The sequence below is a fragment of the Manis javanica genome, chromosome 11 (genome assembly GCF_040802235.1).
Source record: "Manis javanica isolate MJ-LG chromosome 11, MJ_LKY, whole genome shotgun sequence".
Taxonomy (NCBI): Eukaryota; Metazoa; Chordata; class Mammalia; order Pholidota; family Manidae; genus Manis; species Manis javanica.
Genome location: NC_133166.1, coordinates 9,027,609 through 9,045,207, shown reverse-complemented (window position 1 = coordinate 9,045,207; position 17,599 = coordinate 9,027,609). Strand labels below are relative to the sequence as shown.

Sequence of the window (17,599 nt, the reverse complement as noted above, 5' to 3'; positions counted from 1 at the left end):
ATCTGTCTATTCAATTTTCTCTTATGCAAACTGATTATGTGTAATACACTTAAAAATTCAACAAACTGATGAAAAATAGACTCTGAGATTAAAATCAAGCCTGATTGTAATTAAATATTCAGGAACTTTTATGCTCTAAAGCTCAAGGAAATCCTTTTCTTTGTTATATTATTTTGTTTTTTAATTTTCATAGAACTCATTACCTCTTCTGGAGTCTCTTAGGTTTTCTTTGTGTTGAATTTCCAAAAGTCAAAAGAGAGGGAGAAAGACAACCACAAATCCACACAGGTAGCAAATCTATTTAAGTCACATTAACATTCAGTTGCCATCAACTATAATGTCTAAGGAGAGTAAACTAAACCAAATTATAAACATAGCTGAATGAAAATATAATACAGGCACACACAGCTCAGCAAAGAGAGCTGCCATTCAACAGAGCTTAATGAACAGGATCATAAATTAAGATAAGCCAGATGACTCTCCAACACTTGTATTGCTTGACATTCTCTTAGGACAAGAATACTGGGTCTATTCTCACTAAATCTAAATGCACAGTTGTTACAAACAAACCCTTGGCACAAAGGGTCAAGGTATGACTTTTCCTTTGTGATTATTTGAATTTTAATTCACATTAGAGTAATAATAGTTAACATTTCCTCAGTTCAAGATTTCAGGGACTCTTTAATGCTTCAAATAGATGATCTCATTTAATTCCCATTTAATTCATTCAGGAACTCCATGATTAGGAATTTCATTCTTATGAAATAAGTTGTATGATGGGAAACTTCTGATGTCATCCCTTCACAATAAATAAAAGAACACACACACACACACACACACACAAGCTAAGAAGTAAAAAAAAAAATTCACTTTGTCCTCTAATCCAAATCCCCAAGAATAAGAATAGTACAATATTAGCAGATGTCATAAACTCTGATTCAAGATCATCCAAGATACATGGAAAAGCATTTGAGGAATGCCATTTTTATGGAAGCCTGGGATCAAAAGAAATGAAAGGGGGAAGTGAGATGGTGTATAGCCTTAAACAGTAAGGAAATAGCATAAGAAAGTACTTTTTCATAGCATGTTAAAATTATAATACACAGTCCAATAGTCCTTGATGCTTCATATTTTATATTCTGCCAATCCAGTACATTAACAAACTGGGTTCCTTTTATAATTAAAATAGAAGACTAAATATTTTGGGAAAATGTAATGTTTGTGTTTATTCTGTTATTAGAAGTCTAGTTTATACAAACTTAAGTTGTAAACAACCTCAACAGAACATTGGGAAGTACATCTGATTGCCATGGGTTTAAAACAAACTAAGATAATTCTATTTAAAGTTTAAAATTGCAATAACATTTTTGGTAGAATAAATGTACATTATAATATACAAAGACCTGACTTATTAATTTTAGTAATATTATGGGCAAGTAGCTTTTGCAAAAGTATGCAGGCTTCATTTTTCAAGTAGACAAAATAGTTCTCAGGTAACACTGTTTTTCCTTAGACATCTTTTTTATTTACTGCCATAGCACTTCTCCCCAACTATTAGAGAGCAGTATTGCAGAAGAGAGAGGAGACTAAAATCTGAATTTATTCTGCTCCCCAACTGAAAGTGACACTGCTGTAATCTGACATCATGTATTTGGTGTCTGCAAAGCTTTCTCTTCTCATACATTTACCACCAAACACCCCGCCCCACCCCTGCCTCCATAGCACACACACAGAAGGCCTTCTGCAGGGGATCTGCAATGAGTATTGCAGTATTTATGAGTATATATAGGAAAAATTATCATAAACTGCTGTGCTCTTTGGATATTTTAAAACATCACTGATGGGAGTGGAAATTGGTACAAGCTTTCTGAAAGTAATTTCCACAATGCTTTAAAATTTTGCATAACCTTCGATTCAGCAGTTCCACTACTGGGAATTTATTCTAAGGAATTAATCATGGATGTGCATAAAAATGTATCTTTGTAGAATTATTTAAAGGCAAACTATTGACAATAACTAGAATCTCCAGCATTAGTGGTTTGGTTTTATAAAAACATGGTATATATCAATACAACAGTATTCATGCTCAGAATTTATGCTATATATTTAATGAATTAGAAATACATCCTTATAAGTTGTTGAGAGAAAAAATATTAGGTCCCAAAACACCATGTATAAAACAAATCTACTCAGGCAGAGAAAAAGCCTGATTACTTTTCACAGTGGAATTATGCATGACTTTTACACTGGTTTTATTTATTTTCCATAACACATATGTTTAACATTTATTATAAGACAAAATGTGTTACAAAGACCTTGCTGCTGTCATACTACAAAAAAAATGTTTTTTTCCTTCCATGAACACAAGATTGCTAATAATATTTTCAATAGCTGGCTATCTGGTGACCGACAAAGAAACTTAATACTGTACATAATCATATTATTTAAATTATATGATTTATAGTCATATTTATAATTATATTACTGTTATTTGCATATGTATATTGCTACCCTTATAAGAATAACTGGACACTCTGAATATTAATTTAATTCCCATGAAGTTCAGAGAAGATAGAATGAAATGTGCACTGGAATGGTTATCCTTAGGATCATACAGCAAGTAGAAAAATAACAAATATCTGCACTTACTATGTACCAGACATGTTTTTCTACCAGCAGAGTACTCAGATCTGTGTCTGGAACAGACTCAATGCTATATAAGCATCTGGTATTGCTATTATCACCCCTGTTTTTGTTGAATCTTCACAAGAATGAACAATTAAGGGTTACTATTACCATCATCTCAATTTTGCAGATTAAAAACAGCAGAGGATTAGTGTTTCACCAAGGATATATGTTAGGCTTTATCAGATACCTCAAATACAATAGTTTCAACAGGGTAGATTTTTTCCCCCCTCTATCCTAAAAATATTCAGGTGGTTCATGGTTGGTAGGACAACTTATCTGGGATCTAGAATCCTATCTTTCTACTCTTTCATTCTCCAAATAAGGTTTCCATTTTGTAGTTCAAAATGACTGCTCCAGCTCCCCAGGTTATGTCTAAAGTCCAGAGGAGAAAGGGGGAATAGGTTCTTTTCTCCAAGGACAAAACTCAGAAGTTGTATACATAATTCCTGTTGATTTCATACTTTAACTAATGGCCACACCCACCTACAAGAAGAGCTGGGAAATGTAGTATTTATCTGAGTGTCCAAATGCCCAGCTAAAAATTATATTCTCATGGAGGAAGTAAAGTTAGTAGGTGGTATCAGTCTGTCTGGGCTGCTACAATAAAAATACTATCAACCAGGTGGCTTATAAACAATAAACATTTATTTCTCAGATTTCTGGAGGTTGGGAAGTGCAAGAATCATGATACCATCAGATTCAGTGTCTGGTGAGAACCCCTTTCCTCACTGACAGCCGTCTTCTTCTTGTAACCGCACATGGTGGAAGGGGCAAGGGGGCTCACTGGGGACTCCTTGATGAAAGCGCTATTCCCATTCATGCGGTGACCTAATCTCCTCCCAAAGGCCTCACCACCTAATACTATCACCTTGGGGGTTAGGATTTTAACATATGAACTTTAAAGGGACACAAACATTGAGACCATAGCAGGTTGCAACCAGCCAATCTCTGCCACAGACACGTTAAGTAGATTATTTAGGGGCGCATGAACATTACTAAAGCTGAAAATTGAAGGTAGGCAGTGTCATTTCAAAACTAAAGCATTCAAACACCATGCTCTTAAACCTCCTCTCGATCATCACTGAAGTCAAGTGGGTGCGATGCTACCTACAGGAAGGCAGGCGCCTCAGACCCAGGCGTCCCCACGGAGGACACGTTTCAACGGGCACTTCGAACTGTGGATCGCGCTCAACCCTAGACAGGCTGTTTTTTCCCCTACGTACATGCCTATGATAAAGTTCAACTTATAAATCAGGCACATTGAGAGATTAACAATAACCAATAATAAAACAGAACGGTCATCATAATAAACTGTAATAAAAGTTATGTGAGTATGATCTCTCTCTTTCAAAATACCTTATGGTCCTGGACTCACCCTTCTTGGGATGATGACAACTCGCCTGTGAGCGGAGATGCAGCCAGGCTGGCATTTGAAGCGAGGTAGGCATTAAGGAACGTAGCGTTAAGCTACTACGCTACTGCGTGCCCTCCGCCGTTGAGAAGCACCGTTACTGACTTGACAGTGAGTCGCAGGAGGCTCAGCTGCTTCCAGTCTGCAGCTGACCGCGGGTAACTGAAACTGCGGACAGCGGAACTGCAGATAAGAGGGAACTGCTGTGGATACCTGACAAACATCTACAGCCGTGCTTCTCAACCTTCCTGAACCCATGCCCCTTTTAATTAATATTAAAGTATCACTCTCTTCTCACCTCACCCTTCTACCCTTTCTATTTCCATGCATTACTCTCTCTTGCCATGCCCTTCCCAGTGCAAATACATCCTGAGCTTAACTTCTAAGTATCCCATCCATGAAAGATGTTTAAATCTTCTGAGATTCCTGTTACTAAAACATTAGTTTTCCAAGCATAAAACCATAAGATTGAATGTTTTCCCTAGTATCACCACTTATTTGAGATTTTAATACATCACTTATTTGAGATTTTAATACATAGCCCATTTTCTCTTTCTCTCTTGATAATTACTAGTTCAGGGAATCCAATATTTACTGAATGTCTGAGTGTGTATTGGTCTTGTTTAGTGCTTTATATATTTCTTTAAGTCCCTTAGCACTATTTTGAGGTAAATATCATTATTTTTATAATTTAGATGAGTTAAGACTGAGTGGTATGACAACTTGTTTAAACTTGCCACTAATAACAGAGCTAGCGTTTAAAATCTAGCGGCAGAGACAAGGCTGCATATTTTACCATCCATTTCATTTTTCTCTAGTACATTTCCCAGCCACTCTTATAACTAGATGGAGTGCTCCCCCTATGTTCTAGTTGGTTCATGTGGGCAAATGTTGAGTGTAGTCGCTTACAGGACTGGCTTTAAAGTGTGCACCTCTGTCTTTTACATTCTCTTTCCCATTTGCACATCCAGGAACACAGGCCTCCAAAGTAGTGGAGCCACACAAGGGAAGAAGCCAAAATCGTTGCATTTCTGCTTGTAGAAGAGCAGCTTTGTAAAGTCATCTGAATAGCACCAGATCATTATTTAAATTTAAATAGAAACCTTTATTATGTTGTCATTGACATTGTGTAGTTCCTTGCACAGTTTTTGTGACTTATCCTTATTAATACACTGTGCCAGTTATCAATTTACTGCTCCTGTGCTCCCAATGTGCCCATTTCCTTGCTTTTTGGATGGTAGAGCTGGATGCTGTAAACATTTCTCCCTTGCCAGCAGGCACAATATAAGGCCCTGTCAGTGGAGAAATGCGAGTCGGTGACAGAGCAATGCTGTAGGAGGAAGGGTATTCTCCTGGAACCAATGCTGCCGGAGGTCACCTTCCTTACCAGCACACGGGATTCTTGCCAGAAGGCATCACAATGCTGGAGACCAGTGGCACACACCCTCCAATGAGTTCACTGGCGTCCCAGAGAGGGGTTTTTTCTTCTTCACCAACCAAGGCATGAGGCTAAGTGCTGAGTGAACATCCCCATCTGTTGGGCCTATGCAATAAGCAATACCTTTTCCAACAGGGTTCAAATCTCAGCCTCAGGCAAGAGGTGGGAAGTGGGCAGGGGAGGCTCTGCCAAGTGCTTTCCTTCTTTGGATGTTTGCCCTCAGTCACCCAAGTGGTAGCTTTTCTGAACTTGCTGTTGCTCTGTTCTTTACAGTTCTTTTTAACTCTCTTCGTAATTAATCTTTTCCTAGTTAATAATTCCTCTTGTTAAATGTTCCCTCTTCAACTTACTGTATAATGTCTGTGTCTTCAATGACCTTTAACAGATGTATACACAAAATAAATATGTAATCTTAAAAGTTGGTCTCATCTAAACTTACAGTCATATGAAAATATGGTCACATGGAGGCATATTGAAAACAAGGTCTTTTGAGCGAGCCATTCTTGAGTTGGAGGACTGGCTCTGTCACTTGCTAGCTGTGTCACATTGGGATAGCCTCTAAACATCCCTGATCTCTACAACTGGGTTAATAATGATTATCTTGTGGTGTTGCAATGAAGGTTAAGTAGCATGTACACATAGGTGGCACAAGGTAGGTATTAAATGGACAGTATTTTAAATAGTAATTCACAAAGATGATTTTTTGGTATCTGTAATTGAGCATTATTTCATTTACTTGTCATATTCAAGTTTCTGTGTTCCCTATATAATATCTGTGGCTTTTTGTGTACTTATGTCTAAACATAGCATTTCTGAATGTAGCTTAATCTTTGATTTCTTGTTTTCTTTTTTCTTTTGCTAAAGAGATGAATAATTTTTCTTAAAATGAATCAGTGTTTAAGGCATTTATCAAATTCCCTCTCAGGCTTCTTTGGGAAACTCAATGACCCCATATTATTTTGCATTTTCACAAAATTTTTATTTTCCCCCCTTCTTTAATCCCTCCTAACATTCTCTCTCTCTCTCTAAAATAGAGATTCCCAGACCTGATTTTATGGACTGTTAAGAATACCTCCTGAGCATGTAATAATATGAGTAACTGTTGAACCACTGTGTTTATATTCGAAACAAATATAAGATGGTATATCAACAATATTTCACTTAAAAAATTCATTAAAAAAGAATAACTATCCTCTGAGTCTTGTAGGCAAACACCAGCTGGCTAAAGTATTTTATATTAATTTTTAAACATTAATTTAATGGTACATCTACTAGAACTTCTCCAGTACTTTCACAATGTCATCTAATCCCAGAAAGTATTTGTGTACTTTGTTTCTATTCTATAAGTCACTTGTCACTATTTACCTATTTATTTTGGAGATACTGTTTAGTTATTATTAGCATATGCACCTGTTCGTCCATCAACCACGCCTTTACATATTTCCCTACTAGGAGAATATTTGAAGTAGAGTCTTCAATGCCTATAAAAATCTGCCATTTAAGTGGGACCTCTTATTACAAATAAACATTATGGTCCTTGAGGATCATGTGTATGGACACACCGAGTTCAAGTCTAACTCACTTTTAATGGCTGTGTGTCCAGACTAGTCAGGAGTGTCTCAGTAACAAGCTGCAGAAAATCAACTCGACCTGCCCTAAACAGAAGAACAAAGAAACATAAGAGGAATTTATTGCCCCATGTACCTGGGAAGTTAAAGGTTAAGTCAGGATTCATGCACATCTGCCCCAAGGGCCGCTGATGGGGCCTTCATTTGTCCCTGCCCTCCTTCTCTCACTGCTTGACTCTTCATCTCTCTATGTTTTGGTATGTGCTCACCTAATCATCACATGTCACACAGGGGTCAATGGCCATTTCCCATGGCCCCCTTTCTTAAAGCTTTGGTGGGGGAGGCTCAGAAGAGGGCTCTGAATGTTTCAGCTGAAACACAAGCACGCTCCTCCATTTATCCATTAGCCAGGAAAAATGACATACTCTGACCAGCCCACTGTGGCCAAAAGGGCAGATACACTGACTAGAAATCCTGCCACAATCACATTATAAATGTGGACATTGTTTTCTATCATCCTGTGTTCTTATCCACAAAATGTGAAATCACCCCCCCAACCCCCAACCCTGCCATTGGGTGGTAGTGATGATGAAATGACATTATGTTTGGAAAATGTATGATACAGGACCTGAGCAATAAATGATAGCCAGTAACATTTACTACAATAATAAAATAAAAATGAAGAATGTTATGTAGCAGAAACAGAAACAACCTTTTTTCTTGATCCATGACTATATCCCTTGCCTGTCTTGTTAACTGGCCTCTTTCCCCCAAGGAAATAGCAAACTTAAAGAGTAGGGACCCATGACTTTTATTCTTCATGTTTCCATGACAACTATCACAGAGAAAGGAAAGAAAATAACATATATTAAGCACTATGCATTTTAGTAGAGACCTTGGCATGTCATCTACTTAAATGCATCAAACTTAGCAATTTGCTCAGAGCAGTCACTTGGTAGCTGTTTAAGGAGTTCAATGAGTACATTGACTGATGTTACACAACAGGCATAAGGTAACTTCTTAAAAGTTCAGTTCAAGAAAAAACAGAAAACACTATTTTATTACAGGTAATAGAACTGTTTGATATTTCACATTAAAAAAAAACCCACTTTCATAAACTTTCTTTAGGCTCTTTTGAAAGAAAATTTTGTTCTAACAGAAAGCACAGTTTGGGCCAGCTAGAATTTTAAGTTCCAGGGTTTTATGTCTACCATTACAGTTTCAGTGAGTACACTGCATTCAGGAATATGCAAAGGCTTGGGCCTAGGGATTAATATTCTGAAAACCAAACATATCGAACAAAATAAATTGCTTTGTTGAAATGGAAGATTTCAGATTCATCAGTGCAGTGAAATAGTGTGAACACACTTCCCAAAGGGGTCATTTTGTCCTCATCTTCAAGATACTTTGGCTTAATTCACCAGCATTTCTGGTTTTTTTTTTCTTTCTTTTTTTCACTTTCTCATGCTCTTTTCTCTTCCAGTATTGGGGAGTTTTTTGGTGCTTGGGGAGCCCAGGAAGCTGAGGATATTTTCAGAAGTGGGTTTAATCAGCTGCATCTGAGCTGATTCTGTCTGATGGTAGTGATGACCAACTAGACAGATGGCAGAAGTGGTAAAAAGGCATCTTCTCAGATTCCTTCCCGTGGAATAACACCAGGATGATGCTCCACAGAGGGGCTAAAGCAATGCATTGTTGGAAATAGTAGCCTCATCCTGCTTCCTCTGACGGCCCCACTTTTTCCTTGCCACAGCTATATTATTATTTATTTGTATACTATACATTTCACCCATTTAAAGCATATCATTCAATGGATTTTCATATACTCACAGTGTTGTGCAAGCATCACCACAATCAATTTTATAGCATTTCCATCAACCCCCAAAGAAAATCATACCTTTTAGAAGTCACCCCCAAGTCCCTCAAGCTATAGAGCCACTCACTAATCTACTTTCTGTCCCTGTAGATTTGCCATGGTCCCATTTTTGACACCTCTAAAAATATCTGCTGTGTTTATCTAATAGCTTTGTTTGCACAACTTCAATTTTTTTTTTTTAGGAACAAACTTGTTGGTATTTTTATTTGAATAATGTTATTCATTAACTTATGGAAATCAATGTCTCTTTTTAATTGAAGTATTGTTGATATACAATCTTTTTTTATTTTACTATTATTAATGTACAATTACAAGAGCAATATTATGGTTACTAGACTCCCCCTATTATCAAGTCCCCACCACATATCCCATTACAGTCACTGTCCATCAGCACAGGAAGATGCTATAGAATCACTACTTGTCTTCTCTGTGTACACAACTTCAATTTAATAACTGAGTGAACAGGCTGGTATCATAATAACCACATTTATCAATAACTTGCCATATTTTAGGCACTAAGCTGTTTTACATGTATTATAACAATACCACGCCTTATAGAAGTTAACAGAACTTCTTAGCAGTGTGTGGCATATGGTAAACTCAATTATCATTTCCTAGGCTGAATACTGTGCTCTGCATTCAGAATATTGCCCTCTCCAGAAATCTAAAAGGAGATAGTTTAGCAAAACCGCTAGGAGTATGGACTTTAGAATTAAGTTTGGGTTGAAATCCTTGCTTTGCCACTTGGTAGCTGTGTGAGCTCTGGCAATTTGCTCAATATCTCTTCATTTCAATTTCTTCACATATGAAATGAGGAGATGAGTACCTCCATGTAAGGTTGTTGTGGAGATTAAATGACATAATGACATAATAAAGGTATTGTTACATATCAATGACTGTCCTATCAGCTGTGTTCTGTAACAGCTGACATATCACTATAGTGCAGCAGTTGCAAATAGCAGATAGAAGTAATTACAAAATAGTCTAATATGTTGGTTCTAGAGGAGCATGACCAGAACATATATTCTATTTGCTTAAAAACAACTAAAGCTGCAGTCTCTATACTTAAAAATAAATTTTGTTTTCAGAAGAGACTTCTGGGTTTGGACATTTGATTTCTCTCCTGATACACAGTGAATTGCTTTTATGTTTGAGTCTTCTACCTGATTTTAACACCTTAAAGTCTGGGACTCTGAAGCCACATGCTGGGAACTAAGTAATCATTCAATAAATATTTGCTGAGAGAGGAGTGAAGGAATCGAGGAATCAATGAATATTCATTTTAAAGACTGTATAAATAACCATTTTCGGTGGTGGACCAGGGTTAGAAGACACTTAGTTCTTATCTGATCATGCATATCCTAGACACCACATTTCAGTGGGTATTTAGAAAGTAAAAGTGAATTAGAGATTCCACAGTAGTGAAAGTTAACGCCTGGATGCTTTGGTGTTTTAACTCAGTTGAAACTCAATCAAAAATGAAAATCTTGCAACTGAGAGATGAACCCTGGAAGCCCTGGTAGAGGAGCAGAGAAGTGAGACAGGGGAAGGGTGGAAGCCAAAAAGGTTGCACTGACAAGCAGGTGACCATGGTGTGAGCCCACTGGGCACTTCTGAGAGAGCAAGCCTCAGGTTTATCCCACCTGAGGGGTGAGGAAGCTGAACTTTTTAGCTACCAATTTATGTCAGTCTCAGACGAAGTTGATCCCAGAAGTGTTAACCTTGCAGCAGTCTGGCCTGTCCATCATGCAAGACAAATAAGCTCCACGCAGCCCAGAGAACATTTTTCTGCAGAGTTGCAGGGGATTGCAATAGGAGGCTGGCCATGTGCTGAGGGGATGTGGACATTTCCTCTACTTGTCTACTACAGTCCACACCTTGCACTACTCAGATTCATTCATGCTGCATGGTAAGCTATTCAGTCCTTTCACTGCTCTTTAAAGGAAGCCACTGGTCATAATTCCAAAAGTTAAAAAAAGAACTTACAACAGAAGGGTTGGTGGGGTATGCTGTAGTCTCTACTGTTGAAAGTTAATCTTGAGACCATAAATAAAATTCATCATTTCCCTTCTTTACCATTTCCATTCCCTTGACCAACCTGCTCCTAGTCTAGGTTCACTGTGCGGTGCATACCTCAGTTTATTCCTGAGAGTAAGAGTCCCTGGTTACTTGTCCTCATCAAGACATTGCAGCAAATGCCCTTTTCATTCTCAACAGGCATGGAAGCATCAAGAGGCACCCCAGCGAGTCCCATGATTTCCAGACATACCCCTCCCTGCTCTCCTATTTAACAGCAACCCTATGTCCTTTGAATAACCAGGATGAATTACCCCTGCCTGTACACTAGCTACCTTTTCTAACTGCTGGCCTGTGGGCATGAGGAGCCAAAAGTAATCAGGTAGCAGCTGAAACAGTAGATTTAGTGGAACCCTTATTGTGTCCCCTGGTAGAAATATCAAGACTTCTAACTCTGCAGAACCTGAAGTTGTTAAAAGGGGGAACTCACTTTCTTAAGTGGACTGTTTAAAGTGATCAGTGGCAGGTTTCACTTCTACTTCCACCTTTTGGTGCCAGCTATCCAGAACACGGCACTAAATACTGCCCTCTCTTACCAGTAGCACCACATCTTGAACCTTAACCAGGGAGGGCATCATTCCCAGCCAAACACAGCAACATACTTACAATCTTAAACCTATAAACCTGTTATGCAGAGAACAGCCATCACTGAGCGTCTCGCCATTGGGGGTATCCCTCTTTTGGGGACACTCCTTATTACTTCAGTGAAGGCAGTATCTTCTGGGCTCTCCTGGGGAACACAGTGGCTGGTTCTTTTCTCTGACATTACAAAGCAAATACATTACAGCATGCCCACCTCTCTGAGACCTTGGAGCTTTTCTCCAATACTTTGCCAAGGTAGTTCTGGCATCTCCACAGCATTTATTTTAGGCCAATATTGTTTCCAAGCTTCAAAGAGCTATTCTGTAGGACACTGGGATCAACGCCAGGTGTACTTGCCAGCATGTTAAAAATTAACTCATGAAAGAGCACTCTTAGAAATAGATTATCTGTTGCCTGGTCATAAATTCTGTCCATTCTAACCTAGCACCCCAAGACCAATTCCTCAGAATGTTCTCTGGATTCCTATTAGTATTTATTGGCCAAGCTTTGTGGTTCATGTGATTAATAATTCATTTCATCCTGCCAAATAGATCATACTTTTCCATTCAGGTCATACTGAGACTTGATGCTAGTTATTTTCCAGAAGCAATCAGGGGAGATGGGAGCCAAACTTGAGAAGGGAAAGCATCACCTTAGGAAACATCCTACTGAGGTGGGGCTTTTACATGAGAATTGGCTACTCTCTCACTGAAAAGAGTAGGGTCTTTATTTCTGGAGCAGAGTTTCAAGAATCCTAGGTTCAAGATTCTTAAGCGCATCTACTGAAATATCTCCTAAGTTTCAATGTCCAATTCCTTCCTTATGAGGATCCTTTTCTAGTGGAGGAGACTTGCTAGCTCTGTGAATTCAGCCTCCTTCACACCTCTGCTTCTCCTAAACTCAGATCCTAGGCCTGATTGTCAGCAGAGTCTAGCCTGTAGCTCAAGGAAATGAGGGTCACTTTGAATGCTGCTTGGAGGCCTTCAGACTCTCCCATCACATCCGGAGTTGAGTTTGGCTGACCCAAGTCTGTAATTTTTCTCTTACAGAGTTCCTAACTCCATACTCTCATATCCTTCAAGCATAAGAGCAATGGAATTCACCTTCCATTTGTATTCTATCTCAGTGCACCTAACGAGAGTCTTAGTAATGATGGTGCCACAGCTTGCCAGGGATTAGCTCCACCACATTACCTGTCAGCAAAGGGGGCCTTGCTACCACCTGGGTGATGAATGATTTGATTCAAGCATCTGGTCTTGAAGATCTGCTTGTTAGGCCACCTCTGTGCCAGTTATCTTAGCCTGGGTTTGGGTGCCCCCAAAGGACCCTGAAACAAGGATCTGAGTGAAAGTAGTTTACTTGAAAGGTGAACCCAGGAAGCACCAATAAGGGAATGGGGATATAAGGAAAGAAGAAAAGGAAGCCAGTAAATGATGAGTCAGATGGGGAGGTTTCCTCTGTAAAATGCAGGGGCTTAATCTCACAGGGGACTCCTGAGAGACTACATAGAGTATTCCTCAGAATTGTCCTTTCTGAGGGACAAAGAACCTAGAGTGTTTATTCCCAATTCCTGCTATCATTGGTTGAGGGCTGCTCCTGGAGACTGTAACTCACGGGCACTGATGGCCTGCCTACCTCATGGGTCAAGGGCTCCAGAGGTCAGAGAATGTCTTCAGGGAAAGGGTCGCAAACACTTATAAGCTGTGTGATTGGTGCCTATGGAAACAGTGAATGTCAAGATAATATGGGTAGAACACCCAAAAACATGTTACAAAAGATAAAGGTCCTGTGACTGTATTACGAGTATCAATGGAAAATAATGCCATTAAAAGGTAATAGCTGCCTGGAGCATATCAGCACCAAAGCCATTGTGGAAAGCAAATTATCAACATGCATATTTTGTTTCTCTGAATGTGATTGGTCTGGCACTTTTCTTCTTTTTTAATTGGAATATAGTTGATACACAATATATTGGCTTCAGATATACAACAGTATGATTCAACAATTACATACATTACTAAAGGCTCACCACAGTAAGTGTAGTTACCCTCAGTCACTATAACAAGATATTATAATATTAGCTATATTCTCTATGCTCTATTTCTATTTCTGTGATTAATATATTTTATAATTTGAAGTTTGTACTTTATCTCCCTCACCTTTTTCACCCATCCCGCTACCACCCTTCGCTATGGTAACATTTGTCTGTGTTTATGAGTCTATTTTTGTTTTATTGGGTTTTTTTTAGATGATTCTAGTGAAACCATGTGGTAGTTTTCTTTCTCTGTGTGACTTATTTCACTTAGTATAATACTATGTCCATCCCTGTTGCTGCAAATGGCAAGACTTCATTCTTTTTTATGGCCAAGTGATATTTCATAGTATGTAAAAAGGTAACACATCTTCATCCATTCATTTATTGATGGACATTTAGGTTGCTTTCATATCTTGGCTATTATAAGTAATGCTGCAATAAACATAGGGGTGCATATATCTTTTTGAATTAGTGATTTTGTTTTCTTTGGTTTAATTTCCAAAAGTGGAATTGCTGGGTCATATGGTATTTTTTAGTTTTTTGAGAAACCTCCATACTGGCTGTATCAGTTTATATTCCCACCAAGAGTGCACAAGGGTTCCCTTTTCTCCACATCCTCATCAACACTTGTTATTTCTTGTCTTTTTGATACTAGCTATTTTAACTGGTGTGAGGTGATATCTCATTGTGGTTTTGATTTGCATTTCCTTGATGATTCGTGATGTTGAGCATCTTTTCATGTGTCTGTTGGCCATCTGTATGTCTTCTTTGGAAAAATGTCTATTCAGGTCCTTTGCAAATTTTTTAATTATTTGTTTCTTTTGGTGTTGAGTTGTATGAGTTCTTCATATATTTTGGATATTAGCCCCATATTGGATATATCATTTGCAAATATATTTTCCCACAATATAGGTTGCCTTTTTGTTTTGTTGATGGTTTCTTTTGTTGTGCACAAGCTTTTAGGTTTGATGTAGTTCCACTTGTTTATTTTTGCTTTTGTTTCCTTGCCTAGGGAGACATATCCAGGAAAAAAATTATTAATGTTGATGTCCAGGAGATCACTGCCTATGTTTTCTTCTAGGAGTTTTATGGCCTCAGGTTTCATATTGAGGTCTTTAGTCCACTTAGAGTTAACTTTTGTGTATGGTGTAAGATGGTGATCCAGTTGATCTGGCACTTTTCTCGATCAGAATACATGAGGATATATTGTTCTGCTTAAACAACAACAAAAAAATGTATACACATTGCTTCTTTCTTGGCCTAAATGCTAACATGAACAGAAGATCCAAGTGAAACAGACTCATCTCAGTTTTAATAATGTCTAGTAGTTACTTTAAGTGCACATTTTCTGTCTCTTTTTTGAAGTACAATTTTAGAAATGGGTCTTCAGAACCACGGAGACATAGTTAAAAAGGGAAAAAGTTCACAATGCTAAGAAACTTAAAGCACTTTCAGAAATAGGAAAACAGCATAGTCTAATGTTTTATTTTTCACTTGTGAAAATATATATAATATATATTACATGTACTGAAAAGCCCCGCAGCTTGAGTTAGAGGAAGTTAACAGAAAGGCACATACAGGGGGTAGGTCTTTTCATACAGTTTTCAGTTAAATCAACCTTCAGGGCATGGCAGGTGACAATAAAAGCAACAAAAGCACAGGGAGCTTGTGTACATGACTCTGAAGAGCTAAATCAGAGACACCTCTTAGGTCTGTTGAGAATGGAGGTCATCTCGGGAGAAAACAGTTTCTGCTTAATAAGGCTGTCAGCCCGGCAGAGAATGTATTGAAATCTGGACAAAGACATCGGGAGGAAAGCAAAAGCCGATGCTTAACGCGACAGCTAGTCTGTGCTTCTCCCATTTCTCTTGAAGACCTGAAGCCTTCGCTGATTCAGGGAAGCGAATGACAGGCCCAACTCTGACCCTGTGGACTTGTGGGCAGCTACAAGGCAGAATTTTGTCACAGACTAAATATTAAAGAGGCTTGTAAACACTGTGCTGATGCTGGGAAAAACATAAAAAGGACATTTTGCTATTTCTCTTACAGGAACGATATGGGCTTGCCACGTGTGTCCCCCATCCTGACATTTCCCCAGAATGGTGAGAATTCATGAGATGATTGGATTATTTCCACCTTAAGCCAGCAAAGGCGCCTACTAGGATTTGGCACAGCCCGAGCAGCTGATGGCCTTGGGCGACGTGAGATGGGGCTTCACGATGTCCGGCTCAATGGACTCCATTAGGTCACACTCATTTGCTAGGATGTGTTTCACCAGGCACCTGGAGGCTTCATCAATGTTGATATTTTCCTAAGGGGGAAAAAAAAGCTTTTCTTATTCAATGTTCTAAAATAATGCTGGAGCAGAGACTTCTATATGACAAAAGGGCAGTGTTTTTGGCAAGTCATTTAAGATGTCTCTTCCTATACCCTATCCATGCATCCTCTATTTCCTCACTCTCATTCATTCCTTCAAAAACTTCTTAATCCTTTACAAAGGCAAAAATATACATTTTGTCACTTAGGAAGAACAGCATTTGGCAGGCTCACTTAGTAGGCTGATTTTAAGGTAGAGGGCAACTTTCTTCTTTTTACATACTCATACACTATAGCATACTATTGTACAAGACGCATATGTTGTCAGCCTAACTTAGGTTCATAATTGCCCTCTACCACATAGTACTTCTGTTCCCTTGCTATGAAATAGGGATAATATGACACCTCTTATAGAGGTCATTCGTGGTTACACAAGTATTTCTGGTACTCTGCCTTCTGGACAAATGGCAGGAACGTACTACTCTGAGCTCTTTGAAGTTAGGCATGGATATGCGACTTTCACTAAACAATGAAATGATGTGTCTCACTTGCATACATAAACAATAAGAGCCAGCACAATTCTCTTGGCCTCTGTCTACGAATGGAGCTCAGGAAGAGTCCAGTATCCCACGATACTGCGTGCAGCGTTCAGCGAGATTTGTTGCCCTTCCTGCTTTAAGCCACTGACATTTGGGGATGTTTATTACTCTGATATTACCAAGACAGTCCAGGTGGATACCACTCTCCAAAGAAATATATCAAATGAGAAATAGGAATCTACTTTCAAGAATGAAATAAACTTCCATTTGGGAAAAATATGAGAAAGACATTTGAATCTAAAATGTATTGTTAATCCAGTTTCTGTAGATCAGTTTGCCTTTCCCTGCTAGTCAGGAAACTGAGACATACAGGATATTTACTGCCAGTGTACTGAACAAAAACTTTGATCTCCAGTCAAGTCAAATATGACTGTTTTCATCACAATTTATAGAACTTCTCTGATATGTTTCCTCACATTCAGTATAAAGAAATAAGACTTTTTTGTCAAACTGGTTTACTACAAGACCTTGTTTCCCATCTGAAGTGTAATTACTTTTTCCAATGTTTTGGATGTATGTCAAAGTTGTTGATATATTTTTAGATCATTGCATGAAGTCTTATCACGGGGAAAAAACATAAGAGGTACTGATGGTTTCTAAATGGTATGCATGGCTAATGACATTAGGTATAAATATTCATTAGCATGCACTTCAACCTTCAAACCCAAGTCAGAGTTCACCTGCTATGAAGGCTTAGGGAAACTTTTTGAGCTCCAGACAACAGCCTGATTATTTTCTCCCATTAACAGAGCCTTAATAAAAATGCTTCTGGGAGTTTTCTAAATCTAAAACAAGCTGAAGTTCTGGGTGTTTTTTTGCTTGTTTGTGATATTGTTGGTGGTGGTATCGGTGGTTATACCAGAGCAGAGCTCCCGTCTGTGAGCCTCCCTTCCCTCACCCATGCAGTGGTCTGGATGATGAGCCTTACCTAGTGATACCGAGTAGAGTGGTCAGTGGTGCTTTCACAAGGTGTATGTGCTGGGCACCTTATATACATAATCTCCTTGAAT

General features: G+C 38.6%; 1 protein-coding gene across 1 annotated transcript in view; it reads right to left on the bottom strand.

Annotated features, from left to right (window-relative positions):
* Positions 1 to 15,138: 15,138 nt before the first annotated feature.
* Positions 15,139 to 17,599, bottom strand: part of RAB38 (RAB38, member RAS oncogene family) — a 61,142-nt gene continuing 58,681 nt past the window's right edge. The window contains exon 3 of the mRNA XM_073215909.1: positions 15,139 to 15,985. Coding sequence (XP_073072010.1) covers positions 15,833 to 15,985 — 153 coding nt within the window. The 3' untranslated portion in view covers positions 15,139 to 15,832. The remainder of the gene's footprint in view (positions 15,986 to 17,599) is intronic.